The sequence below is a fragment of the Canis lupus genome, chromosome X (assembly GCF_003254725.2).
Source record: "Canis lupus dingo isolate Sandy chromosome X, ASM325472v2, whole genome shotgun sequence".
In the NCBI taxonomy this organism is placed as follows: Eukaryota; Metazoa; Chordata; class Mammalia; order Carnivora; family Canidae; genus Canis; species Canis lupus.
The window spans coordinates 107,504,609-107,532,385 of NC_064281.1; the positions used below are offsets into that span (position 1 = coordinate 107,504,609).

At 44.2% G+C, this 27,777-nt stretch overlaps 1 protein-coding gene across 3 annotated transcripts; it reads left to right on the forward strand.

Annotated features, from left to right (window-relative positions):
* Positions 1 to 157: 157 nt before the first annotated feature.
* CD40LG (CD40 ligand) lies at positions 158 to 21,949 on the forward strand. 3 transcript variants are annotated; one of them, XM_025460902.2, is made up of 7 exons: positions 158 to 336; positions 1,907 to 2,065; positions 10,219 to 10,269; positions 12,425 to 12,556; positions 15,970 to 16,024; positions 17,886 to 17,948; positions 20,786 to 21,949. In XM_025460902.2, exons 3-7 carry the CDS (start codon positions 10,219 to 10,221, stop codon positions 21,160 to 21,162), a joined length of 678 nt encoding a protein of 225 aa, XP_025316687.1. In that variant the 5' UTR covers positions 158 to 336; positions 1,907 to 2,065; the 3' UTR covers positions 21,163 to 21,949. The 3 variants fall into 3 exon arrangements, with proteins under 3 accessions (XP_025316687.1, XP_025316686.1, XP_025316685.1); XM_025460901.2 differs by lacking the exon at positions 1,907 to 2,065; XM_025460900.3 differs by lacking the exons at positions 158 to 336; positions 1,907 to 2,065 and having other exon boundaries at positions 9,997 to 10,269.
* Positions 21,950 to 27,777: the final 5,828 nt, after the last annotated feature.

The following is a 27,777-nucleotide window of genomic DNA, read 5'->3' on the forward strand; positions in this document are numbered from 1 at the left end:
GAATCTCTTCACCTCCTTTTGTACCCCCACTCTGCCAGAAAAAAAAATGTTTCCTGCCCCTGGCATTTCCTTAATTGTATGCAGACATGGTTGGATGTTCATTGCTAAGCTGCTGAGTCAGAAGCCTGGACCGGCCAGCTGCAGTCTTAATGAACTGACTCAGGAAGGAAGTGCTAACAGAGATGGTGCACTGTGCGCTCAGTGGGTGGGAGCCGATGCCGGCTAGAAGATCTGAGCCTTGCGAGGAGCAGTCTGATTCCCCAGGAAAGAGCATTGGCTGGAAGTTTGGTGGCCTGGGCTAGTCTCTACCACTAACTTGCTACAAACATGACTTTGGTAAGTCATCCCCTTTCCTCGAGCCTCAATTTCCCCACTTATGAAAACAGGGGGCTGGCCCCAGGAAATCCCGTGGGAGAACTAGAGATCCTCTGAGTAATGTCTCTGCTAAGAAGACAGTCTCCTGTGAGGTTATGGAGGAACCGGTTTAGGAGCAGAAGTGCTCTTTCAGAAACAGTCCCAGGAGTGAAACACAGGAAGGATGAGAGACAAGACTGCTCAATCCTAGGGTCAGAACTAAAGAGGGCAGCCTGAACAATTATAGTTAGAAGTTGGGGAGAGACAGAGTGAAAGAGATGGGAAGGAACCCTGAACTTGTGAAGTCAAGAAGAAGGATTGGATAAGGGTAGATAAGAAGGGCCCAAGGAAAGGCTGTGTGTTGGGGTCTTGGTGCATAGGCGCTAGGGGCCAGGCTACCAGAGTTCTGGAGCTCTAGGGGAGGTGCAGAAGGCAGGCTAAGACTGGAATGAGGGAGGCTGAAAATGGGCTACAACCACACAGATGTTCACTCATATCAATCTGATTTCTGAAGGAAAATGGGTGCCAATAATAATAATACCTCCCTGTAGAGCACCTGATCCCTGAGATGCTCAGTCTGGAACAAAGGGGATTTTTGTACTATCAAGACTCAGTATTCTGTGTTCCACCTTAAGGGCCCATTGGAAGAAGTTGGGTGCTGTGCAGATCCCAGAGCAAGGCTTTGGTCCCAAACATGCAGCCTCAAGAGGAGAAAGCATCTCACTCTCTGGGTCTTTGCATGTGCTATTTCCTGTACCTGGAGTGCATTCCTCTCTCACCCAGACAATTATCTCAGGGCTCTAACCTTCCCTCCTCCAGGAGCCCTCTCAGACCCTCTCATACTCCACTCTCTACCTCCATGCTCCGCCAACCCTATCTACTTGCCCTACTGTGACATTTTCCTGTCTCCTTAACTAGCAGTCCTTTCTTCTTCATTTTGGTTCCTCAGACCTATCAGAGAGACTAGTGCTTGCTAAGCGCTGGGCAAATATTTGCTACATAGATGTTGACTACATGCTGTTAGCCACAAGGCATCTCAAGCCATCTTGCCATAGAAGGCATCAATGGGAAAACCTTTGGGAATTATACAGAAAGATGCTGTGGGATTCGTGTCTTTCTGCTAGACACACAGCAGGAGGTGTTAGGACACACATAAAAGGGGTCCAGCAGCATCTAAGAACCCAGTTGTTTGTGACCAGAAATTTCTCCTAGAGTTTTCCTCAAAGTAGGATGTTCCAGCTGCTTGGGGGGTGGGGAGCACAGCAGTGAGTGAGGGGACAGAATTCTGCATCCAGAAAACAACTTTGGAGTGTTTAATCTTTAGAGCCAGAAATAGAGGAATCACTCACCCAGTCTCCCTCATATACTAAGCTGCTGACTGCCTCAAGAATGAACTTCCCTCCCCTGGTCTCCAGGTTTGGCTAGACAGGTAGAGAGAACACTGATGAACATTTCCCCTCTCAGGCATGGAGCATATTGCCTTATATAATTTTCTCATTGATACTCAGGACAACCCAATGCAGCAGGAACTATTCTTATCTCTACTTTATAGACAAAGCAACTATGGCACAAAAAATGGTTAAATAGTTCACCTAAGATCCCACAGCAAGTAGAATAGTCTGGAATGTCGGCTACCAAATTCTGGCTATTTCCACCACCCTAATCTGCCTCTCAGAAGGATTGTTACACTCAAAGACTCTTCCCTGGTCAGGTAAGTGGCATTATAATTTTCAAGCAATTGTTTTAAATGATCGTGTTCTATATTTTTGAAAAATGTTAGCAACAAAGAGCACATATTGGTAGCAAATGAATATATGCAAAGATGTTCAACATCATTAACCATTAGGGAAATACAGATCAAAATTATAATGAGGTTATATTATAGATCTATTAGAATGGCCGAGATAAACAATACAGATGATACCAAGAGCTAGTGAGGATAAGTAGCAACTGGAACTTCCAGTCAGAATGATCTTTGGTGATAGAAGGCAGAATAGTGGTTACCTTTGTGAGTAGAGATGACTGGGAGAAGACAAGTGGGGGGCTTCAGAGGCACTGTGAATGTCTCCATCTGGGTGATGATTACAATGGATATGTTTTCTTTATGAATATTCATTAAGCTTATGATTTGTGCATTTTTCTGTTTGTAAACGTTTTTGTCAATAAAAGTTTATTAAAGAATAAATCAGGGATCCCTGGGTGGCGCAGCGGTTTGGCGCCTGCCTTTGGCCCAGGGCGCGATCCTGGAGGCCCGGGATCGAATCCCACGTCGGGCTCCCGGTGCATGGAGCCTGCTTCTCCCTCTGCCTGTGTCTCTGTGCCTCTCTCTCTCTCTGTGACTATCATAAATAAATAAAAATTTAAAAAAAAAAAAAAAAGAATAAATCATGATAAAAGTAAAATATGTTCACTGTTAAAAATAGTGCAAAAAGTGGAGAGGGTATAGGGCAAAAAGTAAGATTTGCCTCCCCATCCCCCAGTTCTACTTCCCAGTGGTAATCAGTGTTAATCTAAGTATATAGATAAATACAGCTGTATTTTTCTTACACTAATGGGGAGTGGAGGCAGAATGCCCAAAAGTCAGAAACAACGAGTGAATATTTGCCAACAAAATTCACTTTGGGGATCTAGGATGGAGGTAGGCAGCTAGTAGTAACAGAGATTGAGGATTCTGGTCACAAAAAACTAGCAAAACTAATACCTAAAACCAGGCCAACATTCCAAACATCCTTGTCCTCAATGTCATTCGTTTATGCTGGAGATGATTATCCCCAACCCCCTCCTACCTTACTCCTCCGTGTTAGAGTCAGTACAGTCAACTAGAAGATTACTACAGAATGAAAAGGGATGGAAGATTCTGGACTAGAAAAGCCAAGGACGGGATCCCTGGGTGGCGCAGCGGTTTGGCGCCTGCCTTTGGCCCAGGGCGCGATCCTGGAGACCTGGGATCGAATCCCATGTCGGGCTCCCGGTGCATGGAGCCTGCTTCTCCCTCTGCCTATGTCTCTGCCTCTCTCTCTCTCTCTCTCTCTCTGTGTGTGACTATCATAAATAAAAAATAAAATAAACTGAAACTTAAAGAAAAAAAAAAAAAGAAAAGCCAAGGACAGTAGATTGGCACTGAATGTGGGATTTGTCAGTGGAGTGCTAGAAGCCAGGATTCAAAGTTATGACACGTATCTCTTCTTCTAGGGAGCCTTCCCTGATATTCTTTCTATCCCAGCCACCTGCTGCATAGGTACTCCTCCTTACTGTTCCCACAGCAGTCTGTATGCATCTCTACTGGGGCATTTGTCACATTGTTTTATGTTTGTTTGCTTGTATATTAGTTGTTTGCTCTGAACTGGGAGCTCCTGGCAAGGAAGGGACTATTGTCTTTATCTTTGTATCCCCAGCATCCAGCTCAGCACCCAGGCCACAGTAGGCACTCAGTGAATGTTGATCTGAGCAAATGAACTGGTTGAGAGAAATGTCTCCTGTAATTGCTTCTTACCAATCTAGCTAACAAGGGCAGTATTGTGGATGGAGGCACCAGAGAGCATCTCATATTTGGCTTTTTGCTGCAGATCTACGTGGAGAATCATTCATGGGGCCAAAAAAATTCTCAAGGCTGGATAGAAATTTTGCGTTGGAAGCTTTAAAATGCAATATCTGGGGATCCCTGGGTGGCGCAGCGGTTTGGCGCCTGCCTTTGGCCCAGGGCGCGATCCTGGAGACCCGGGATCGAATCCCACATCGGGCTTCCGGTGCATGGAGCCTGCTTCTCCCTCTGCCTATGTCTCTGCCTCTCTCTCTTTCTCTCTCTGTGACTATCATAAATAAATAAAAATTAAAAAAAATTTAAAATGCAATATCTGGCTTTGAAGAGAGTGTATAACAAATAATTTATTATGCATTGATAATGGAGATTTTTATTGTCTGTTGACTAATAGAAAATAAACAATAACTTTTAAATTATCTTCCTTTGAGTGTGATGTGCTTGTTTAGGTTAACATGTTTATTGTTCAATGTTTTTAAAAAAATATGTGATTTTTTTTTTTGCCTTCCAAATCTCACAGAAATGTCTGAAAAGAAACTTTAAAAAATGAATCAGTACAGGGTTTTATGTTGCAGCATTGTTTATTACTTTTTAAAAATATTTATTTATTTGTTTGAGAGAGAGAGAGAGTCTGTGTGTGCAAGTTGAGGGAGGGGCAGAGGGGGAGAACTTCAAGCCGACTGCCCACTGAGCTTGGACCCGGACTGGGAGCTCAACCTCCTGACCCATGAGATCATGACCTGAGTGGAAACCAAGAGTCAGGTTCTCAACTGACTGAGCCATCCAGGCACCCCTGTGGCAGCATTGTTCAATATCATAAGACCTAACTTAAATGTTTATCAATAGGGAACTAGTTAAATAAATTGTGGTATGTCATTATACAATGGAATATTATGCAGTTGTAAAAAAAGAATAAAGAAGCACTTTGCTGACATGGGATAATCTCCAAAATATATTGTTAAATGAAAAAACAAAGTTGCAGAATAGAGTATTAAATACTACTGTGTGTAAATAAAGGTGAAAGAGAATATCTATGTACTTGCTTGAATGCATAGAGAAGCAACTCTGGAAGATATGTGAGAAACTAACATTGGTTGACAATGGAGAACTGGGAGAAAGAGGTGGAAAGATGACTTTACACTGCACATTACTTTATATCACTTACCTTTTAAAAAATATTTTATTTATTTGTTCATGAGAGACATAGAGAGAGCGGCAGAGACATAAGCAGAGGGAGAAGCAGGCTCCCTGCGGGGAGCCTAAACTGGGACTCGATCCCAGGACCCCAGGATCTGAGGTCAACCTGAGCCAAAGGCAGATGCTCAACCACTGAGCCACCCAGGTACCCCATCATTTACCTTTTTAACCATGTGAATATATTATTTGGCCAAGAATAAACGTAAAAAGAGTGAAATCACAACAACTATGGGAAACAAAAAAAGGTAACATCAGTGTGAAATAAATTTTGAGTGATACCCTCAAGTAAGGAAGACAATGAATTTGGACTAGAAGAGAAATCCAAGTAGAAAGCATTGCAATTCAGGTACTCAAGAGGTAAGAGTGGGTTTTCCCAAGGGGACACCAATCTCAGAGACAATGAATGCAGAGAGCAGGGGTAGGCTGAGAAGGAATCATTGTGATAACTTATTGAAGAGCTGCAGTAAAGCAGCTGGGACAGGTGGGCTCTCTTCTCTCCCCCCACCCAAGAGCCCTTTGTCAGCAGCAGCAGCAGCATAAGGCCTCCCTAGGCCCTCAGGCTGAGTTGCCAGAGGAGGGCTCTAGGGAGAGTGCTAAGACCTTTGCAAAAGATAGAAAAAAGAAAACAAAAGGAAAACCAGCTCAGTCAAGAGTGAAACCCTCTTAAGGTCTTCACCCCCCAGAGAAAAGCCCTCCTTGCTTTATCAGTTGTGGGGGTCCCAGGCCTTCCTGCCTCTCCACCCACATAACCTAAAGGGAAGCCTGCCTGTTGACAGGCTCTACCCACTGAAACAGAACCCACAGTCAGCCCTCCCATTCCGGAGAAGTGTTTGTGGGGGGAAACAGATCAGTGCAATTGCAGAGGAAATCCATGCTATCTACCCATAAAAACGCACATAGTTTTTCATTCATAAATATGACCAGACAATAAAGGGTCATCAGATATTTGAGGAAGACTATCAACATGAAAGAAAAGGACCAACATAAACAAATGGAACTGATCCCATAAACAAATGGAACTGACCCCAGAGGAGACAAAGACAATTAGAGGAAAAGAAGCAAACTCAAAACAAATATATTCTCATTTGTATCACCAGAGAGCCCAGCCAGTGCCATTGTATCAGATTAGAATGTTGTATAGTTCTCCTTTCCATCCTCTTAAAATTTACTAAATTGGCCGAGATTTACTAATTCCTTACAAAATGTCAGGAAGCAAGGATTCTGAGGTGGGGTTTTTTTTCTGATTGTCCCTTTCCTCTACAAGCTAATGGTAGGAAAATCAAACAAGTCAATTATGAGATAATGTGGCAAATGCTAGGGTAGATGAAGTACAGAAGATGGATTCATGTGGATTAAGCCTCCCACCTTGTCTGCTGGGAGGGGATGTTTCAGAGGGGGTGATCTCTTCATCAACCTTAATGACTAAGGGTGGAGGGAGTCAGCATGTTCATGGGGAACAGTTTGACTAAGCACAGCACATTTAGGAATTGACCTAGCTTGATATGGCTGATGCTCAGGGTTGAGTGGGAGCAAGTTACAAGAGATGAAGACAGAAAGGTGGGCAAGGGGCAGATCACGTTCTGTGCTAAGAATTGAGATGCTGTGCTCTAGGCTAGGGTTTTCCAGACATGTTCAGGGAAAAGAGTCTGTGAGGCCGTTTGTAGAACAAACAAAATGCTGATATATTTAACTCTTTCGTATGTACTGGAAATAATTTTCCTAGCAGAAACTATGACTGTGTTCTAGGTTATCAATATAAAATCACAACCACAAGCATAGTCACACCAAAAACAAACTGTTGAAGTATGATCCATTGGTTTTTTAACTTTCCCCTTCATACTTATTTGTTGCAATTCAGTCACTGGCTAGCAGGAAAGTGGTAGTAAAAAAGGATAACAGAGATTTAAGAAAATTTTGCATAAGAAAAACTGAAAAATGAAACAATGCAATGCATTAGCTTTATTCTTTCTGTGAACTAAGAGAAAGATGGTCAATATTTGACTTTGGCTACAGGCACTTTTGTGCACTCCATAGACCCATAGATTTCTTGGAAACTAAGGTTAAGAATCACTTTTGGATGCATTAAGCAGCTGAGGATTTTTAAAGGGGACCCAACACCAGGGCCAAGGCCACTCCTTCTTGGAGGAGAGACAGGTACGGGACATCCCAACACAAAGGATTTTTGATCAAGAATCAGAAATCAGAAAATAGAGCTCAAGTTTGGAAGTTGGAAAGGTAGCCAATTGTTGTAGAGGACCAGGCACAAGAAGGATGGAAGAAAGAGGAGGCTTCAAGGATTGAAGTGCAAGTGGGCTCTTCTGGAGTTAATCCCATTCATGTTGAACACACCAGGGCACTCCATCATTCTGTTTCCCTGCATCTGATGCAGAATCTTAGGGGGTCAAGTCAGATTAGATAATACGGTCACTTATAAGATTTAGAATTAACATTCTTCCAGCAGTATGAAGGGTAGATAGGGTAGGGCAGCAAGGGAAGCAAGGAGATAAATTAGAAGAGTACAAATCAGTAATCTAGGAGAGAGGGGACATGGGCCTTCTCTGATATTGGCAGAAAAAAAGTGGTGGCAGTCAAGAAGCTTTGGGGAAGAAGAAGCCACTGGAATTGGGGAGGAATCTGGGCAAGAGAGAGGGAGGAATCATGGACAGTTCCCTGGTCTCTGACCTGGGCAATTAGGTGGATATAGTAGCACTGTATCCTGAGATAGGAAGCACCCTGAGGGAGAACAGGTCTGGGTTGGAAGTGGAGTTAAGTATAGGACATGCAAATAGGAGGTGGCTTTGGGAGAACCAAGTGGAAATGTTCAGAGGTACCTATACTTACAAAACTGAATTTCAAGGTTGTAGTTATAGATTTTGGATTTATCACAATGAAGGTGATAGTGAAAACCATGACAGTGGATGGGAATCACCCAAGGAAAACGTGTAGAATGAGGAAGGGGAGAGGGGAGGGGCGGGGAAAGAGAAAAGAGGAGGGGAGAATGAGGATGAGGAATACCAAAGTTTTAAGGGGAACAGAGTAAAAAGGGAGTCACACAAAGAAGTATTCTGAGAGTCTAGGGGGACAAGCTTTCAGAAGGGTGACAATAGAATCATAGGTTAATGGACGGATAGAAAGGTCATTAAAAATGAACCATAAAAAGTATTCAGCCAAAACTATTGTGCTAATAATGGTGGGAACAGTTCCGGGGGAATACTGGGGCCGAAGTCATATTGCAGAAGGCTGAAGCTGGGGAAGTGGGAGGCAGGGAGATTGGACAGCAACTCTTTCTGGAAGGCGATCATGTGAGCAAATCCTGACATTGCTTACATCTCTATGGCAGTGCCTTGAGCGTCCTCCCTCTCGGCATTTGGCCAAGCTGATCTTGGCAGGGCCCTTGCGCTTCTGGCATTCTGTAATTGTATGAAACAGGGGCTTTGGAGAAGTCCTAAAGCCCATTCTGGATCTCATGATTATTTTCCTTCAGTTCAACTCGGGTTACTTGTCTAGGAACCGAAGCCTCTGACTTGACTAATGAAAGTTTATCACGTGCGTGGAAGCTACCTACTTGGCAGATGTAGTGAAAAGCTACACAGCTCTGAGCCCAGGACAGGATGCTGGCGCGTGGGAGGGGAAGAGAGCAGGTGCTAACAATACAGATAGTGTGCCTACAAGAGCACTTTGTTACATTTCCTATTTGTCTCTCAAAACAATTTTATAGGAATCACCAAAATGATCTTATCATGGTTTCTAGACCAGGTTGGGATGTGGGGTAGGGATTTCCACAGTTGCTTTTGTTTCAAAGGCAATCTGATAAAATGATACAGAAGACATTGAGAAATGCATAATCCACATACCTCAGTGATTCAATTCATTGTCAAAACTTTAGGTGTTTTTGATGTTGTTATTGTTCTTTTGTTTTTTTTACTAGTATGTAATGAGGTGGTGATTATTTGGAAAACTCATTATCTTCAGCTAAACAAATTCCCCCAAATTCAGAATGAGTTGTCTGTCACTTAACACGTCTCAAAGATCTTTCGTACACATTTTTATTTGATCTTTGCAGCAGCCTATAAGATAGGCAAGGCAGGTGCAACTGCCCCTTTTGGATATGGGGAAACCAAGACCCAGAGAGGTAAAGTGATTCATCTGAGGTCCATAGTGATTTGTTGATAGAGCAAGGACTAGAATTCAGGTCTCTTAACCGGAGCATATGTTCTCTATTCTGATCCATTACATCAGCATCAGCAATTATCTGACAGACTGGAACAGTGTAGACAAGCAATTGGGCTAAGTCAAGTGAAGATTCCAACTTTAACCTCCTGATCCCAGAGTTTTGGACCAATTTCCTTTAAGACCTCACTCCTCTCGGCCTTTGAGAAATTTCTTTTTCTTGAATTACCTTTTCCAGCTAAATTAAAAAAAATAACTGTCAGCACTCCTTTTTGCTTCATGCCATGTAGACTTGAAAAGTGCTGGGATTTCTTTGGATTTTCAGATTAAAGAAGTGTTGAGAAGCCATTAGCCAGGGGTATATCAGTCATCAAATCAATCCAAACTTTTGTTGACATGTTTCTTTCCCCATATGCCAGGTTCCCGGTTTGTATTAGTAAGATTGAAATTGAAATAAGTCTGTTGCTAGTGGACAAATTTGTCACTTTCCTTGAAATTGGTGAACCCAGAAAGCTAGCGATAGGAAAATACTGCCATTGTCTGTTAAGAAGTCTATGACATTTCAAGGCAAGAATGAATGTATGGAAGAAGAAACTTGTTTCTTCTTTACTAACAAAAGGGAAAGCCTGGAAGTGAATGATATGGGTATAATTAAAAAAAAAAAAAAAAAAAAAACCTTTACGTAACTTTTTTTGCTGGGAGAGAAGACTACGAAGCACATTTTCCAGGAAGTGTGGGCTGCAACGATTGTGCGCTCTTAACTAATCCTGAGTAAGGTGGCCACTTTGACAGTGTTTTCATGCTGCCTCTGCCACCTTCTCGGTCTGAAGATATCATTTCAACTCTAACACAGCATGATCGAAACATATAGCCAAACTGCTCCCCGATCTGTGGCCACTGGACCACCCGTCAGTATGAAAATTTTTATGTATTTGCTTACTGTTTTTCTCATCACCCAGATGATTGGATCGGCACTCTTTGCTGTATATCTTCACAGAAGATTGGACAAGGTAAGATGAACCAAGAGTCCTTATTAATGAAAGTTGGGGTCTTCATTGATTTGCAGGTTGACTGGTTTTAGTTCTACCCAGATGATGGACAATGGTAGGAAGCCAAATGGCTAAAAAGGTCTTGTGGCATTATGTTTGCCATCTAGTTGGTAAGATGTCCTATTCTTGTCTCTGGTCGAGAGCTTGGGCTCTGGAGTCAGACTGCCTACGTTCAAATCTTGACTCTGGCTCCTATCAGCTCTGCGATCCTGGGCAAGTTATTTTATATTTCTGTGCCTCAGTTTCCACATTTGAGAAACGGGGAAGGTAATAGTACCCACCTGGTAGATGACATTAATTTAGCCTTGTAGCAAGCTTAGAACAGAGCCCGGCACAAAGTAAATACTAGAGAAGGAGAATATGACTTTGATCTGAAGCTTTATAGTGTTTTAGATTAGCACAGATGCAGATAAGTCTGGAATTTGCCATCTTAGAGTAAAAGGGGCATTCTCTCTATAATTATTTGCTAAAGTTTTGCTTAAAAATTTGTGTTTTTTTTTGATGGAGACAACCTTTTTTTTAATTGCTAACTAGAGAAGGAGAGTATGACTTTGATCTGAAACTTCATAGCATTTTAGATTAGCATAGACATGGATAAATAAGTCTGGAATTTGCTGTCTTAGAGTAAAAGAGGGCATTCTCTCTATAATTCTTCAAACACTGATTTTAGTTGCAAGCTGCTCAGTTGCCTTCTGAGATGTTTTACATTCTTAAGTGGCGGGACATAGGGGAACAAAACAGTAGAGTAGATTATTCAGTACTTTTGCATTCTTAGGAAAAAATAACTGTTAGGATTTGTCCTGTTTCAATGCCTTAACCCACTTCCACTGAGGGGCATTATTGGCTGTACCGACAGAAACCCAAGCACAGATGAAAAGGAGAAATTTGATGAATTATCTGGCTGTTCCCCTAACTCTGGATGTGGGAATTGTGGATGTACAGCATCTGGAGACCACATTTTCTCAGGGATGTTTGAATGCCCTCTATTGAGATCCCATCCTAGAATGAAGGCCAGGATGTTTTTCATCAGGATAAGGAGAGACAGTGATGGTTGAGGCAACTCACTGGGTAACTCACATTTTAGTTGAGTAAAGAGAGGGGTTCTGGGCCTGGTTGTTTGTGTTTGGCCTGGTGGGCTCTGTCAATCAAATGCCTGGACCCAAGCCTGGCCTCTATGGGGGAAGGCATTGACCAAATTTACCAAAGCATTGAGGTGTGCTCTTTTATTTTTTTTAAAGATTTTATTTATTTATTCATAAGAGAGAGAGCAGAGACATAGGCAGAGGGAGAAGCAGGCTCCCTGTGGGGATCCCGATTCGGGACTCCATCCCAGATCCTGAGGATCTCAACCTGAGCCAAAGGCAGATACTCAACTGCTGAGCCACCCATGTGCCCCTGAGCCACCCATGTGCCCCATTCTTGATAATAATGGAAGCCGCTGGCTAATTGGATCTTGTTTTGAATCTAAAAATTGAATTTTAAAACAAGAAAGTGGTACGGAATCAGTTGATTATACAAGTGAATTCCATACATTTAATTATTCTAAGACATTGGCAACTAAAATATCTTGTTAGCTCTGGGAAAGAAAGATGATTTCCTTAAAAATGCAAATGTTTTCCACAAATACTAAAGTTAAAAAGAGTGATGTAATTAGAAACTCAAGTTAATTGACACACATTGCAAATTCACTTCTTTTTATAAAGCACTGCAGCACAAAGTAAGATGAGGTGGGCAAACGAGCTCAGCAGAAAATGATTTTATACACTGGGTTCACAATGACCAATCATTACTAGAGCAATGAGGAATATGATCATTCTAGAATATTGCTGCTATAATACATGGACAAAATGTACACTGTGTAATGGAATTTTATTAGAATGGCTGTGATTTCTACCTAGAGTTTTGGTTAATGTGACGTTATAGTTGCTGGCTTTTGTCAATTTTTTAACAGCTAATACCAAATAACAGTAATCTGGTATAATGACTTTTATTCCCCATTTATATCTGCAAAGCCCTCCTCCTATTACTGATGCTGTGGAAGTAATTGTAGAGGCAGACATCATTAGCCATATTCTCCAGAATTATGTTTCTCATGTCCCTGTTATTTCTCAAATAGATAGAAGATGAAAGGAATCTTTATGAAGATTTTGTGTTCATGAAAACGTTACAGAAATGCAACAAAGGGGAGGGGTCCTTGTCCTTACTGAACTGTGAGGAAATTAAAAGCCAATTTGAAGCCTTTCTCAAGGTAAGGAGCTCAGCTGTTAATTAAAGTTCATTGAAAACTTTTACTGCTTTTGCTAGGTCGGGAAATGGCAACCTGAAAGTGTAGAAGTTGTATAGACATACATACATATGTGCATACATATGAAAGTGAGATCTCTTCCTTTTATTGTGAGGAGAGGTTGTGGGGGGTTGGGGGAGTGGACTTTCTCGGTGCCACTCAGACCAGACCCCACATGAAGCCAGTCCACTCTAGGGTCTGTTAAGACCAGAGGTGGACAGAGGACCCAGTGCAGTCACTGCTGTCACTGGGGCCTGTCATAGGTACTGACAACAAGAAGTCTTAGAATGTTTACTGAGGATGCCCTTACCACATGAATTCCATCATCACAGAGAGGGAGTCTAGAAGCTTTCTCCTGAAGCAAAACATCAAAAAGTCTTCCTGTTTGTTTCCCCTCTCAGATGCTGAGTAGAATACCCTCGGCCCTCAGCTCACTTTGGGGTCCCGAAGAGAAGGCAGCTCTGTGCCAAGCTGGTGGGGGTGGGTGGAAGCAGGTATCTGGATAAACCAAGGGCAGTTAGCTCTTGCATATAAATAATGTATGATATTTAACCCAGGAGTAAAGGGTTTAAGATCTTTTTTTCTGAGCCTATTCCTGCATCATCTCCAGGAATCAGAATGCAGCCCCAATCTATGGCTGCCTTTTGTGTTCTTTACGCTAATCTAGGTTTTTAGATGAAGACTCCCTCTTTATTGGCTAGGCTTAGAAATGGTTTGAGTTTCTCTGGTTCTCTGAGGATTCTGGCTGGTACTATAGGGTGTTGGGAGGTGTTGCAAATTTAAATGTGAAGACAGCCACTTTCAGAACAGCAGTTCATAATCCAGATATTTATTGGATATTTAATAGGCTTGGCCGTGCGACCTTGGGCAAATGGCTTCACCTCCCTTGGCCTGTTTTGTCATCTACAAATGAGAGGGCTGAGATGACCCACTCTGACATTCTGTAATTATGTGACCAACCTTGCATTCCCTCCAAGGCAGTGAGAGCACCTTTGCTTTTTCCCCTCCTCTCCCTTTCTTTCTGAGAGTTTTACAGTTCAATGGCCCATTTCTAATGGTTTTATTTCCGGGCAGACATGTAGAATTTCTCAAATCAGCGACCCAGGGTAGGAGCAAGGAAAACAGCTTCAAAGTTTCCTATTCTAGAAAGGCAGCCTGTCTCAGGCATGTGAAGCAGGGCTCCTCATGAATGGCAGAGGAAGCCCCTGGCCTCTACTGCCACAGGGGCGGGATCCTAGTTGGTGCCATGTGGCCCTATGACACACATGGTAGTTAAACAAAATGTCTTCTGGCCACCCAGTCCTCTCCCAAACACTGTTTCCCTTTCCAATGCCATTCTCCCAAATTTCTCATTCTAAACAATATTTTGGACTTTTAAAAAGAAATCAAACTGGCCACCTACAGAGTAACCCCAAATTGGATATTAATATTCCTAGTGAGTGTTAGCAGGCTTTCTTTCTGGGCTTCGCGGTCTGACTGGTCCAGGGCAACGAAAGGTTGGAATTTGGGGGTTCCAAATCATAGGACTTGAAGGGGTCTTAGAAGTCACCAGATCCAATGATCAACCCTGAACTTCCCAAAATCCCTACCAAGTGGTTACCAAGCTCTGTTTGGACTGCTCTGGTGAGGAGTAACTCATTAGCTCCTGAGGCAGGTAACACCAAGCTGTCACTTGGAGGGGAAGATGGGCTTATGCTTGGGTAACTTCAGGCAGCGTCTTAAATAGTGTAATTTCATAGTAAAACATACTACTCTCCCTACCCCGCTAGACTGGTCAGTTCCAGGGTTGTCTGCCCACCGAGGCCTGAGCGGTCTTTGATGGGGGGGGGGGTGTCAAAGCATTTCCTTTCCAAGGTCAATGTCCACCTGTCCATACCTTTCATGTAGACTTCCCAGTAAGAGAGAAATAACTAATCTGAGATTTTCTGGAAGTAAACTTTAAGAAGTCTTCTAGTCAAGGTGGAGAGTGAAGCAAGGGGGAGAAAAAAGCCTCTGGGGAGTGTGGCTGAGGGAAAGTTCACAGAAAGGCAAGGCTGGGTGCATAAAAGACTTTGCTGACTTCACGTTTTCATCTTGGCCAAGCCCTGACACCAGCGCAAACCACGTAGCCTAAAAGTATCTCAACCTTGATCATCACACTCCATTTTTTAAAAGACACTAAATACTCATTTGTTTACTGGCTGTCTCACAAACATTTTCCTGTCCCTGCACTTTCTCAGCGCCACACTTTAGCTCAAGTGGAAAGTTGAAGCCCTGTGGCCCCTGTGAGCATTTTGAGGCACAGGCTCCCCGTTAGGGCTCTGTGACTTACATCTTCCCATCTGGCAATCTAGCTGAGCCTACAACAGGACGCTCAACAGTCCCAACACTGATTCCTCCTGGGGAAGGACGAAAGGAAAGGCCCTGTAGAAAATTGAGTCCAGTAATGGAAAGGTGCCCAAGACTGATTATCAGATATGAAAATGCTCCTGTGCTCTGCCCTCGTACTTAGAGCCCAGAGTGATGGTGTGAGCTAAGCCGGCCTCTGCATGTGATCTCAGAGTTTCTGCTCTTGGCTTCAGCCTCAGACTCCTTGGTTGACCTCGTGCCAGCCAGTTAAGCCATCAAGGCCTTGTATTCAGTATCTTTAAAATGGCAGCTGTACCCATGATTCCCTTCCTACTTGAGTTGATGGCCATGCTTGTAAATTTCTTTGAGCACCTCTAGCCTTCCCCCATTGCTAAGTGAAAAGAAACCACTTAAAAAGTGTTGCATTTGCCTTTGAACAACAGCATCATTGGGAGATTACCTGTGTTTCCTATATGCTGATATTCTATACATACAGGCCACATAAGGCGATCAGCATTGAGAGAATCTCCTCATCCCATTGACAATAAAAAATGTCTGAGGGTCTTTTCATAGTCCGGAATCTCTTCCCAAGGTCAAACTCACTCTTACCATTTCCTAAGAGATTTCAGACCAGTTTTATTTTAATAGATACATGCCATGCTTTATGTTTAGTAATATTCTATATGCTGGTAACCAGGGTAGAAACATCTCCTCATTCAACATTATTTGTCAATACCTGTCAAAGGCAAGGAGGCCAGGGTCACAGGAAGGGTCAGCATCACAGCCACTGGTCTGGAGAGCACTGCAGTGGAAATAATAGGGTCCAGATTCTGCTTCCAGGTTCACCCCTGGGCTTTCTGGGTTGTCAGCTCATCTGTCAGAGCCACAGGCTCCCAATCGCTATGATGGAATTAATAACAGGATCTAAGTCCATGTGATAATCCCCACCAGGAACAGGCAATAGAGTCATGACAGATGCCAAATGAATGATGCCTCTAAAACCCCAGGTTTCCTGTCAAAATGACCTTTTGCAATAATTCTTATTTTAGGAGATAATGCTAAACAACGAAATGAAGAAAGAAGAAAACATTGCAATGCAAAAAGGTAGGTTGCTATTTATCAATTTTTTTGAATACTTAAAACCTAAAGCTGATTACACTGAACAAACCAGCTGTTGAATTAGGGAACTTTTAGCCTTGGGAATAAAACAGGACCACAATGGCTAAATCGACACCTTCTCTAATGTCTGTGATTTGGAAGGGCTTTATATGTACACATTTATGAGGCAGGCTGTGTTCCTTTAATGCTAACAATACCAACTATGAAGAAATGCCACTATTTTCAGTATCTTCCTCAAAGCAACCCCACAGCCTGGTGCCGCCTACAGAGGATAAGATGACAAGAAAGTCATCACTGGCATTCATCGCTCAGTGATAATTGTTTTTTTGTGGGGAACCATGACCAGTTGAGTGTCTGCAATCAAGGAATGATTCTGTGTGACAACGTTCTATTCTCTGCCCTGTTCTTAATGTCAGAACATCTCGAACATCTCAGGGCTTGAAGGGATCTTGACTGGAAGGCAGGGTTCTCCAATGCAGCGCCACCCACAGAGCACGAATCTCCTTAACAGCACTGACCATCTGGCCTCTGATCTAACACGCCTAGGCGCCTTCTAGCTCATTATTCATCCTGGTCCATCTTGGAATGGCTCTAATAATTATAAAAAGATTACTATACTACTCAGAGGGAAGTCTTTTCTCCTCTGGAGTTGAAATTTGTTGCTTTAATCTCCACTCATTGGACCCAGTCCTGCTCTTTGGGGCCATACTAGGCAAAGTAGAATGCTTCTACACAGCAGCTGTCCAGATGTTGAAAGCAGCAATCATGGCCCTTTCTCTAGGCTAAACCTCCCCGTGTCTTCCACTGTTCCTCCCATGACTCCTTCCAAGGCTTTTCTTCTCCCTGTTCCTCTTAGAATTTAGCATCCCAAACACAAGAATAATGCCGGGAGTGAGCCAAACAGCTGAGCATGGGAGAGATGGGGCATCATTGGGAGACCAGTATTATTCATAATGCCAGTGAAAATGATGCTGTGGCTTGTGCAAATTAGTACACACTAAGAAATATATGCATACAGAGATACAGATAGTATTTTCCAAGGCAAAGAGAGTACTTAGAGCTTGCTTTAACTATTGCTCTGGATGCCATGGGTCATCTGATCTCCATGAAGGTTTTGTCTTCAGAATGATTTTAAAATGTGTTGAGTGGTATCATGTTGTCTGTGACTTACAGTGAAATTTGAGGAAATGGGGTGCATGTAGATGTTGCCCACCAGTCTTCAGGAAAAGGATCAACTGAACAAAACTGGTTATTCTGGTCATGCAATTTGATTCAATATTTACAGGGCACCTACAAAGTGTCTGACACCAGGCTCATTCCTGGAGAACAAAAATAAGAAAGAAACTTGCACACAGTCTCCTCACATGGGATATGAACACATCTAATTAAAGAGCAAGATTTTTACATGAGAAGCAACTTGAGCTAGGAACAATAGTTTGGCCAGTTGCTTGATGATGTCAGACACAATTGGCACCATGCCAGCTAGGTATGCAAACGCCACATTGGGGCCCAGTGAGGGTCCCAATGGATGGGAGCTGTTTCTAACAGCAAGATTCAAAATCTGTTTCACGAACACCAGAGTTTTAGCCTGCGTCAATCCGGTAAAGAGGAGTCAAGTACTGAGCAACCATTAGAAGAATGGGATCAGTGAAAATAGTCAATTCGGTGTTTAGATTCTAGAAACCAGCTTTTCCCTGTGACAGGGACTTCAGGCCGCTGTGCTCTTCCTTTTGCATAGCCTACTTAAGCCCAGTCTCTATTACACAGCTGTAGAACCGGACCAAATAGTTCTGTGGGAAGTTTTGTATTGCTTTGGCCTGACAGTTGACTTCTGGTTTCATTTCAGGTGATCAGGATCCTCGAATTGCAGCCCATGTCATAAGTGAGGCTAGTAGTAACCCAGCGTCCGGTAAGTCCAAAACATCTGAGTCAGTCACCCAGGTGGGAAAGCTGGGATGTGGAAGCAATGAAGCCTAATGATCAGGTTCCTCTCTTCCTCTGGGGTCCAATTTACCAATCCACCCATACCTCTCTCCTATGCTCTCCTTTGTCTTCAAAGTGAGCTCAGGAGCACAGATGGGACTTGAAGGGACAAAAGGAGGTGGGAAGCAATCCTGATGTTCTCATTATGTTCTTGTTCAATGGCCGATTCTAAATGATGAATTGCTGGATGGAGGAACCATTAGTCTGAGAACATAGACGAGATGGCAGGTAGTGACCTCCTGGCTAGGAGCATCCCTCATGCTAACCCCTCTTCGCTGTGTGTAAATGGGCCTCAGGGGGTACTTCCTCCCATCTGTCAATCCCTGTATGATTAACCCCAGCCTCACAGGGGCCAACCTCAGGGAAATTAAAGGTAAAATCATTCTGCAAAGATCAATAGGTGCCAGGATGTTAGATTTTCCAATGAAGTAACAACAGACGACATACTATAATCTTTTCAACTCTGAGTTTATTTCCATATACATTCTGCCATCATTCTAGCTCTTAGATCTTTTTTTCCCAAACCTATATACCTTGAGAGAGCTGGTGCCTGAGAATGTGTTGAATTTGATAAATGGATGGAAACATGCCTGCGAGCATGAAACCCCCTTGCGATATAAATGCAGTCTGATGGCATCAGAGTAGTCTTGGAAAAATTTAGCACAGTGCTCCAGAAAGAAGTTCTAAACAGTGTGTGTGTATGAGAGTGAGACACACAACAAGAGAGAGATAGAGACAGACAAAGAGAGAGAAGAGGAGATACCATCTTATCTCTGAGGTGGCATGGGCTTCTCAGTGAGTGTAACATAAATGGTTATCATGGATCATAATACAGAAGGAAGAGCACTGGAGAGGAAGTTTTTTTTAAAGATTTTATGTATTTAGTCCTGAGAGACATACAGAGAGAGTCAGAGATACAGGCAGAGGGAGAGACAGGCTCCCTGTGGGGGGCCCAATGTGGGATTCAATCCCAGGACCCCCGGATCATGACCTGAGCCGAAGACAGACACTCAACCATTGAGCCATTCAGGTGTCCCTGGATAGGAAGTTTTTGAAACGAGATTCCAGAACAGTGACTACCACTTGCTAAGTGATCTTGGGCAAGTCCATTTACTGCTGTTTCCTGCCTCACTGACTTCACAGGGTGACTTTCAGTGTCAAATCAGCTAATGTGGAAGAAGTTTTTACTGTCATGTGCTAGATAAATGTAAGGTGCCATTACTTAGCTTCCTTTACTGTAGTCTAGATGTCAGAAGAGTAACATAAAGCCTTTCATTAATACCAGTTATTCCTACCATACATAATAACCCTGCTGGGTAGCCATTCTTAGAAATGGGAGAATATCATAGCTGTATTGGCATGTCCAGGGTGGCCATCCACATGACACTTGCACACCTGGATTGCATAACAGCGACAGAGACACCACCTAGAAGAGTAGCTTCCCACTGGTCTTTGCCACCTGTACAGAAATCCTTGCCCTTGGATATATTTCACAGCACTCAGATTCTGCCAAAGGGCCCAGGATCGATATTGGTCCCAGCATATTTCCTAGTCCGCCTCACAGAAGGTCCGCAGGTGCGAGGACAGCAACATTCCTCACTGCATCCCAGTCCCAAACCCCCTGCCCCTGCCCGGGCACACTGCCACAGGCTTGACCTGCACCCCACAGCAAAAGATTAGGACAGATAATCTTAGTGGACTAAAAGAGAGAGAACCTGCCCTTGGCTTCTCAAATGGCCTGAAAATGAAAGCATCATAAGGAAGTATCATTTCTGGAGTGGCCAGGAGGGCCAAGAAATGTCAGACATCTCAGGATGACTTCCCTATTACTAAAAGAGGAGTCTTAACAGCTTGAATCTGATACCTTGATAGATGGCCAAGTAGGAACTTAAAAAGAGGGCTCAAGGAAGCTAAGGATCGATACTTTGACTTCTCCCCAGCCCCCATGCCCAGCAGTCTACCTCGCTGTGGGAGCTGAGATTTGAAATCAGGCGCACACCGTACTTTGAACCCACTCAACATCTCCGCCGAGAAAATGGCATACCGTTGGTGGGTACTCAGGTTTAGCCACAAGAACACAGGTACTTTCAAGTTGGTGGCGCCCACTACAATGGAAGATCAAAACACTGTGAAATGACAGGTTCATTTTCATACTTCCTTGCCTAATTTTAGTCCTTGCTGTGGGAGGCCAGCTGGGTTTGTGACAGCATGAGCAGGTAGGAAGAGATGGGGTCTTTCGGCAGTGGAGGCTGAGCTAGATGAACTGGCAACTCTTCCACTCTGGAATCCAAGGAAGGCAAGACAGCAGTGTTCACATCAGCTTGACGGTGAATGCTTGACGGTGCATAGTGTAGGATGTGGCACTTTGAAATCACTCACACTTGAAGTTCGAGGACCAATTGGCTTTAAAGGCTCCAAAGGAGGAAGGAAACTCACTGTGCCTGGCAGCTGTGTTTAACCTTCAAAATGAGTCTGTAAGACGCTGTAATAATACTATCCCCGTGTTACAGACGAGGGTAACAGACGGGGGTAAACAGCCCAGGGAGATTAAGTGACTGAAGTCTGGATTGGAACCCAGCTCTCACCGACTGCGCAGCCCCTACTGATTTGCCAGACGGAGGGGTGGAGGGGCCCTTGAGAATGCTTGGCACCCCAAACTTTCCTGTGTGCGTGAAGCCAGTATCCACCATTAAGGCCTGTGTCGTGCTGGGATGGGAGCCATGCACGCTTCGTCTCACCACGCATTTCCCCCTCTCCTTGCAGTTCTGCGGTGGGCGCCAAAAGGGTACTACACCATAAGCAGCAACCTGGTGAGCCTCGAGAATGGGAAACAGTTGGCCGTGAAAAGACAAGGACTCTATTACGTCTATGCCCAAGTCACCTTCTGCTCCAATCGGGCAGCTTCGAGTCAAGCTCCGTTCGTCGCCAGCCTATGCCTCCATTCCCCGAGTGGAACGGAGAGAGTCTTACTCCGCGCCGCGAGCTCCCGCGGCTCGTCCAAACCTTGCGGCCAACAGTCCATCCACTTGGGAGGAGTATTTGAATTGCATCCAGGTGCTTCGGTGTTCGTCAACGTGACTGATCCAAGCCAAGTGAGCCACGGGACCGGCTTCACGTCTTTTGGCTTACTCAAACTCTGAGTGCTGGCACCTCACAGGCTGCAGCTCAGCTCCTGTTGGTGGTCTTCGTAATACGGCCGAGCAGTTAAGACCACCACCCCTGTTGAACTGCCTATTTATAACCCTAGGATCCTCCTCGTGGAGAACTATTTATTATACACCCCCAGGCGTGGAGGGCTGCAAGAAGGGAATGACAGGGCGGGGGCAGCGCCAACAGGCCCCGGTCGGTAAGAGTTGATATTCTGGAAGCAGCCGCCCCACTGATGCAGACGTCCAGAGAGTCCCATGAAAAAGACGAGACTATTATGCACAGATTGAATCCTCAGTAAACGGCAGATAATTAGTCCAGTTTCGTTTTGTTTCTTTGCATGCAGTGTCTTTCACTGGAGAATGTACTCGATTTCCCCGCGAAGATGCTGAAGGGCAACAGGGAGCCTCAGCTCACAGTCAGTTACGGTTGACCCGGGGTCCCCGGGGCCCCGATGGAGGGGACAGGCTCCAGAAAGTCTGATGGCGCGGAGAACTGGAAAACCCTGCCCCCACCAGCCACCCTGACACTCATTCTCTCCCTCCTCCGCCCCCCTCCCCCCACAGTCAGGCTGTTGCTAATCGGTTATCTTATTTCAACCCTGTTGCCTCTCCACCAGTGTAGGCGGGAGGAGAGAGCAGAGGCTGCCCACTCCTCCTCCTGAAATGACTGTATTTAAAGGAAATCTCTCCTACCTACCTGCAGTCTCCATTGTTTCCAGAGTGAACTTGTGATTATCTTGTTATTTATTTTTTGAATAATAAAGCGCCCTTAACGTTATTGTTGTTATCTAGCACCTGAAGCCCCTGGGGGCAGGTTGAGGGGGGGTGGAGGAGGAGGGATCCTTCGGAGGGATTCTTCCCAACTTTTGTGGTGTGTTCCTAAACTTGGTTCTCAAGCTCCTTGCACCACCAAGTATCTTGGCGACAGCACCCTCCTGACAGCCTGTGATAGGATTTGATGGATGACGTGAAGCTCCTTGGGGAAGAGCAATCTGGGTCTTTCTTGCCTGCTCTGGAAAGGCTGCAGGGGATTAAATAGCGCCTCTTCGTTCTTGATTCATCGCAGCTAGCTGGGGCTGGAGGGAGGGTTCAATGAGAAGCACCGGCTTCCCTTTTTAATAGCTGTCTGGGTGGTTCTACCTCAGGGGTGAAAAGAAATGGAGCTGGGACGAACTGGGGAGAAATATTGGTCCTCTGTTCTTCCACCAAAGCCAGCAGACCTATTCTTGGTCACCTCCAATAGAGGGACCAGGAAACAGAAGAAACTCAGAATGGCTGGTTCGTCTATACTGGTAGAGTGTTGCTTAAGGCAAACACCATAGGTTCAAGCAGAAATATATTACTGTAGAAATAGGAAGGGGGGAATGTGGGGGCGATGAGGAGTCTGCTCTGCCCATTGGCCCTGCCCTTCCTGTGGACCACACAGCCCCTTTTGGGCTGAGAGACTTTGAAGATGTTTCAGCATGAACTTCCAACACAGGGCTGAAATTGTGCTGCTTGAACTCACCTGGCTGCATACTGTCTTCAATGAGAGAACTTTGGGCAGAGGGGACATTTGTTGATTCAGGGACTCACAGATATGTCTACACTGCTGTCTTGTCCTCCGGAGAAAGATCCTTCTACGGCCTTGTCCTCTGCACAGGACGTTTGAAGGAAGCGGGGCAGCAGCCATGGCCGCAAGGAGACAGTGTAACGGCATCCTCATAGGTAGGGGGCTCCCTAAGGAAGGTCAGGACCCCAGGTCCACCTGAGAAGAGGGCCTGGCCCAGTCCAGAAAGAAGAGAATCCACAGGTCATAACTTCCCCTCCCTCGCGGTAGCTGAAGGCCCACTCCGAGGGACAGCCGTATTTGCCCAGCTTGCCCGGGTGAGATGTGGGGGCAGCGGTGGCCAAGCGGCATCAACCCTTTAAGGGTTCCTGCAAAGGGAATCCACATCCAGCCTGGACAAAACTTTTATAGTCTTCATATACTTGCACCCTCTAATCTAAACATTGCCCCTGCACTTGGCCCTACCTTCTTCTTTGGTTATCATATCTCCCAATTATCTCTGCCCCTGGCAACCAAGTTGCTAACAATATCTTCTATCAGAAGGAATGCTAGATATACAAAAACTCCATTTTCTAGTGTATTTCTTCTGCTCTCATGCTTCCTACTGCTCACTAAAAGACACCTCCCATAGGTCCCGTACAGAACTTTCCCCTGAGCATCAGCCTCACCTAGCCAACTGCCTTCAACCAATCAGACTACTTCCTCATGAAGTCCCCTTGTCCTTCCTGAGAACTCCAGTCCCATCCTTCACCCTCTTCTCTTCCTGTCCTACATGCCCACAGCGGGCTATCTCCTCTGCCCCACCAGCCCCTGGGTTCAACCACCACCTTCATGCCAAACTTTAGTCCTGACCTGCTCCCTGGAGTTTGTCCCCAACTGCCTGCCTCTCCTGACACTGAGCTCAGGCCATCAAACCCAATGCAACGAAATGGAACTCTTGATCATTCCCCCTTTACTTTCAGTATTTCCCATTCCAGTGAATGGCAGCCTCATCTACCCTGCTTCCCAAGCCTGGTTTGACTTCTCACTGTCCTCACTCGTGTCCAACTGTACCAGCATAAACACATCACCCCTATTCCTTAAATAGTCCTTAGAATCTACTTCTTTCTATATCTACTGGTGCTATCCTAGTCCACACTACCATCATCTCTCTCCCTCTCATTCATTCTCCACGCAAAGCCAAAGTGAATTCTAAAATAAGTCTATTTCTCCACTCCCCTGCTTCATCATCTCCTGCCAACATCCCTCTCAATGGCTTACGTTCCAACCTTCAGTTCCGCTAAGCAAGGCTACACATGTTCTCCTGCCTTGGGACCCAGGCATGTTGTTTGATCTTCTTGGAACATCCATTCCCTTCCCTTACTGTGCTGTGAGCTTTTTGAGGACCAAGATTTTGTCCCATTCACCTGCTCATGGTGCCTCCAGTGCCTGCTACAGGACCTACCATAGAATTGGCCCTTGATTTATTGCATGAATAAAATAACAAATGAGTAAATGCCCCTGCTTGTAACTTGGTTAACTAGTTCATGAAATAATTGTGTGTTGATTAAAGCATAAATTTGCGGGATCCCTGGGTGGCACAGCGGTTTGGCGCCTGCCTTTGGCCCAGGGCGTGATCCTGGAGACCCGGGATCGAGTCCCACGTCGGGCTCCTGGTGCATGGAGCCTGCTTCTCCCCTCTGTCTGTGTCTCTGCCTCTCTCTCTCCCTCTCTCTGTGTGTGTGACTATCATAAATAAATAAAAATTTTAAAAAAATCATAAATTTGCTATGCTGTAAAAATATTTTATATCAACATGTATATGATAAAACTGTACTCAGGGAGTAGAGAATGGGAATTATACTGTAGATAAAAATAAAAAAAAAATCTCTTTTCCTGGGATGCCTGGTCGGCTCTGTCAGTGGTGTGACACTTGAGCTCAAGGTCATGAGTTCGAGCTCCACATTGCGTGTGGAGATAACTTCAAAATAAAATCTTTAAAAATTAAATCATCTATTTTATTATATGGTTCATAATAGTTTGCAAAATAGTACGTGAAGTTGCCCCGAACTTCATTTGAACACTTTCAAAGTTGTTCTAATCAAAGATGGGAACTTGAGTGTATTTCTGATCTACCTATAATATTCTGATCATAAATTATCTACGTTCATCCCATTTTTATAAACATGTTACTTTTACATTCCATCTAAGGGTTAGGGGAAAGGAATGCTGGAAATGACCAATAATTCTGATTTCCAGATAAAGAGAAAATGAAGTAAGTACAAAATATTACTCTGTTACTTGGTAGGAAGCAAATGTCTGAGAAAGGCAAACAGTGTGCCCTAGTAAGCTGTCGCTATAGGGCACCCCAGTTAAAGGAAAACAACATATAGGGATCCCCGGGTGGCTCAGCGGTTTAGCGCCTGCCTTCGGCCCAGGGAGTGATCCTGGAGACGCGGGATCAAGTCCCACGTCAGGCTCCCTGCATGGAGCCTGCTTCTCCCTCTGCCTGTGTCTCTGCCTCTCTCTCTCTCTCTCTGTTTCTCATGAATAAATAAATAAAATCTTAAAAAAAAGGAAAACAACATATAGACTCCCAGGCTCCAGGAGGAGGTTTCCCACTGCCCACTACTGGAGTTACACTGAATTATCTTTCCCATTTCCCTGCTAATGTAACCCCACTTAAAGTCCAATGATTTTTTTTTTTGTCACAAACTCTACTATCTGTTCTACTTCTCTGCTGTAAACCTCTTTGAAGTCCAACATGCAACCTTGAACTCAGATTTGATTCACATTTCTTCTTACAAGGTTTTTTTAAATCCATCCACCCACCCATCCAACACTGATTGACGTTATACATCCTGTGCTAAACATGAGATAAATGTGATCCCGTGCCTGCCCTCAAGTAGCTTACAGCCTTCTACATAACAGGTGTACAAACATTTAAAGCCTGGAGTTAATGCTGCAGCAGGAGTTAGGGACCAGTGTTACAGGTGATATATGCAAAGGACTTACAACTTAGACACGCAGGGGAAAGTAGGAGTCAGGAAAGGCTTTCTGGGAGTGGTGGCACAGACTGAGTCTTAAAGGGTGTTTTGGGGAGGGAAGGAGCCTCGGAGGAAGAGAGCAGAACACACAGAAGCACAGCAGGGGGCAGGTGTCTGTTCACAGGGGGCTTCACGTGAGTAACGGTCTTGGTGTACGGCCGCAGAGCTCATGTGGAAGCCCAGTTTAGGAAGAGGCCCAGCGCTCATTTGGCAGAAACTGCCCTCTGGCATGCTTTCCAAAGTGGCTGGCTCCGCAGCATCCTGTGGGGCTCAGGTGGCCTGAGGGGCATGTTGCGAGAAGGTGGCCAGGAGGCTGGTCACAGAGCAGACAGTGCAGGCTACAAGGACACAGAAAACTTGGACCCCCGGTTGGCCTCTGCTATAGACACTAAGGCAAGTTTTCAGTTTTCCCATTCAAATTATTTGGAATGTTTGCTTGTTCAACAAATATTTATTGAGTAGGTACTGTGGGCTTGACCCTGTACCAGGCCCTGAATTTACACAGATGAAAGGAGTCAATCTCTCCTCTTCAAGTACTTAACATTTAGTGTGGGAGAAGACCCCAGTAGATGAAGTGCAGTGCAGTGGCAGGAAAAAGGTTGTTGGGAGTCTGGATCCCCTGAAGAGGCAAGACGTGAGCTCACTTTTTTTTTTTTAAAGAAATTATTTCAAAGTTATAGAGAAGTTGAAAAATAATAGTATAAATAACAGTGTATCTTTTTTTGGAACCACATGAGATTGTATACATCATGGTCTCACCCCTAAATATGTATTTGCTGATAATAAAGATATTCTTTATAACCACAGCACAGGTGAGCCCCAAATAACACAGGTTTGGATTTTTTTTTCAATAAATAAAGTACTATAAATGCTCTTCCTTAAGATTTTCTTAAAAACGTTTTCCTTTCTTTGGCTTACTTTATTGTAAGAATACAGCATATAATGCATAGAACATACAAAATATATGTTGACTGTATGTTATCAGTAAGGCTTCCAGTCAACAGTAGGTCATTAGTTTAGTGTGGGGGAGGTCAAAACTTTACGTGGATTTTTGACTGTGGGGGGGGGGTCGGCACTCTTACCCTTAGATTAATCAAAGGCCAACTGTACATTTATCAACTTCCATAAATTTAACATTGATACTGATTTGCCATTTGTCTTCTAATTCAGTTAAGTTATACAATAATATCTTTGCTATCACTTTGCCCTTCCAGTACAGGAACCAGTCTGGGGTCAGGTATTAAATTCAGCTGTCATGTCTCTTTAATTGCTTTTAATCTGGAACATTGCCACAGCCTTTCTTTGCATTTAATGACTTTGACATTTTTGCCTAAAATACTAACAGTCTCTCCCCTTTAAAAAGAAAAAAAAAAAAAGAATGTTCCTTTTCTGAATTTGTCTGAAGTTTCCTCAGGGTTAAATCCCAGTTATGCTTTCCTAGATGGCAAACCACATTCATGATGTTGTGTTCTCAGTGGATCCCATCTGGAAGCACATGCTGGCCATCTGTCTCTCGTCACTGATGTGAATTTTGATCACTCAGTGAAGGAAGATGTCATCCAGTCTCTGTACCCCATAGTTACCATTTTCCCCTTTGTAACTAAGTGAGCAGTCTTAGGGGAAACACTTCAAGACCATGCAAGGATCTTTTTAACATTTCCCAGCTATTAGAAATGACAAATACCCACCATTTGCTTCAACGTGGATGGAACTGGAGGGTAATATGCTGAGTGAAGTAAGTCAGTCGGAGAAGGACAAACATTATATGTTCTCATTCATTTGGGGAATATAAATAATAGTGAAAGGGAATATAAGGGAAGGGAGAAGAAATGTGTGGGAAATATCAGAAAGGGAGACAGAAGGTAAAGACTGCTAACTCTGGGAAACGAACTAGGGGTGGTAGAAGGGGAGGAGGGCGGGGGGTGGGAGTGAATGGGTGACGGGCACTGGGGGTTATTCTGTATGTTAGTAAATTGAACACCAATAAAAAATAAAAAAAAATAAAAATAAAACATTTCCCCCTTTATTTAG

What these genes read in the sequence shown, in the direction of transcription:
- CD40LG (XM_025460900.3), top strand. Translation starts at nt 10,114, where the DNA reads ATGATCGAAACATATAGCCAAACTGCTCCCCGATCTGTGGCCACTGGA. An exon ending in TTCACAGAAGATTGGACAAG is followed by an intron (nt 10,270 to 12,424) that starts GTAAGATGAACC and finishes TTTCTCAAATAG; the next exon opens with ATAGAAGATGAAAGGAATCT. An exon ending in AAACATTGCAATGCAAAAAG is followed by an intron (nt 16,025 to 17,885) that starts GTAGGTTGCTAT and finishes GTTTCATTTCAG; the next exon opens with GTGATCAGGATCCTCGAATT.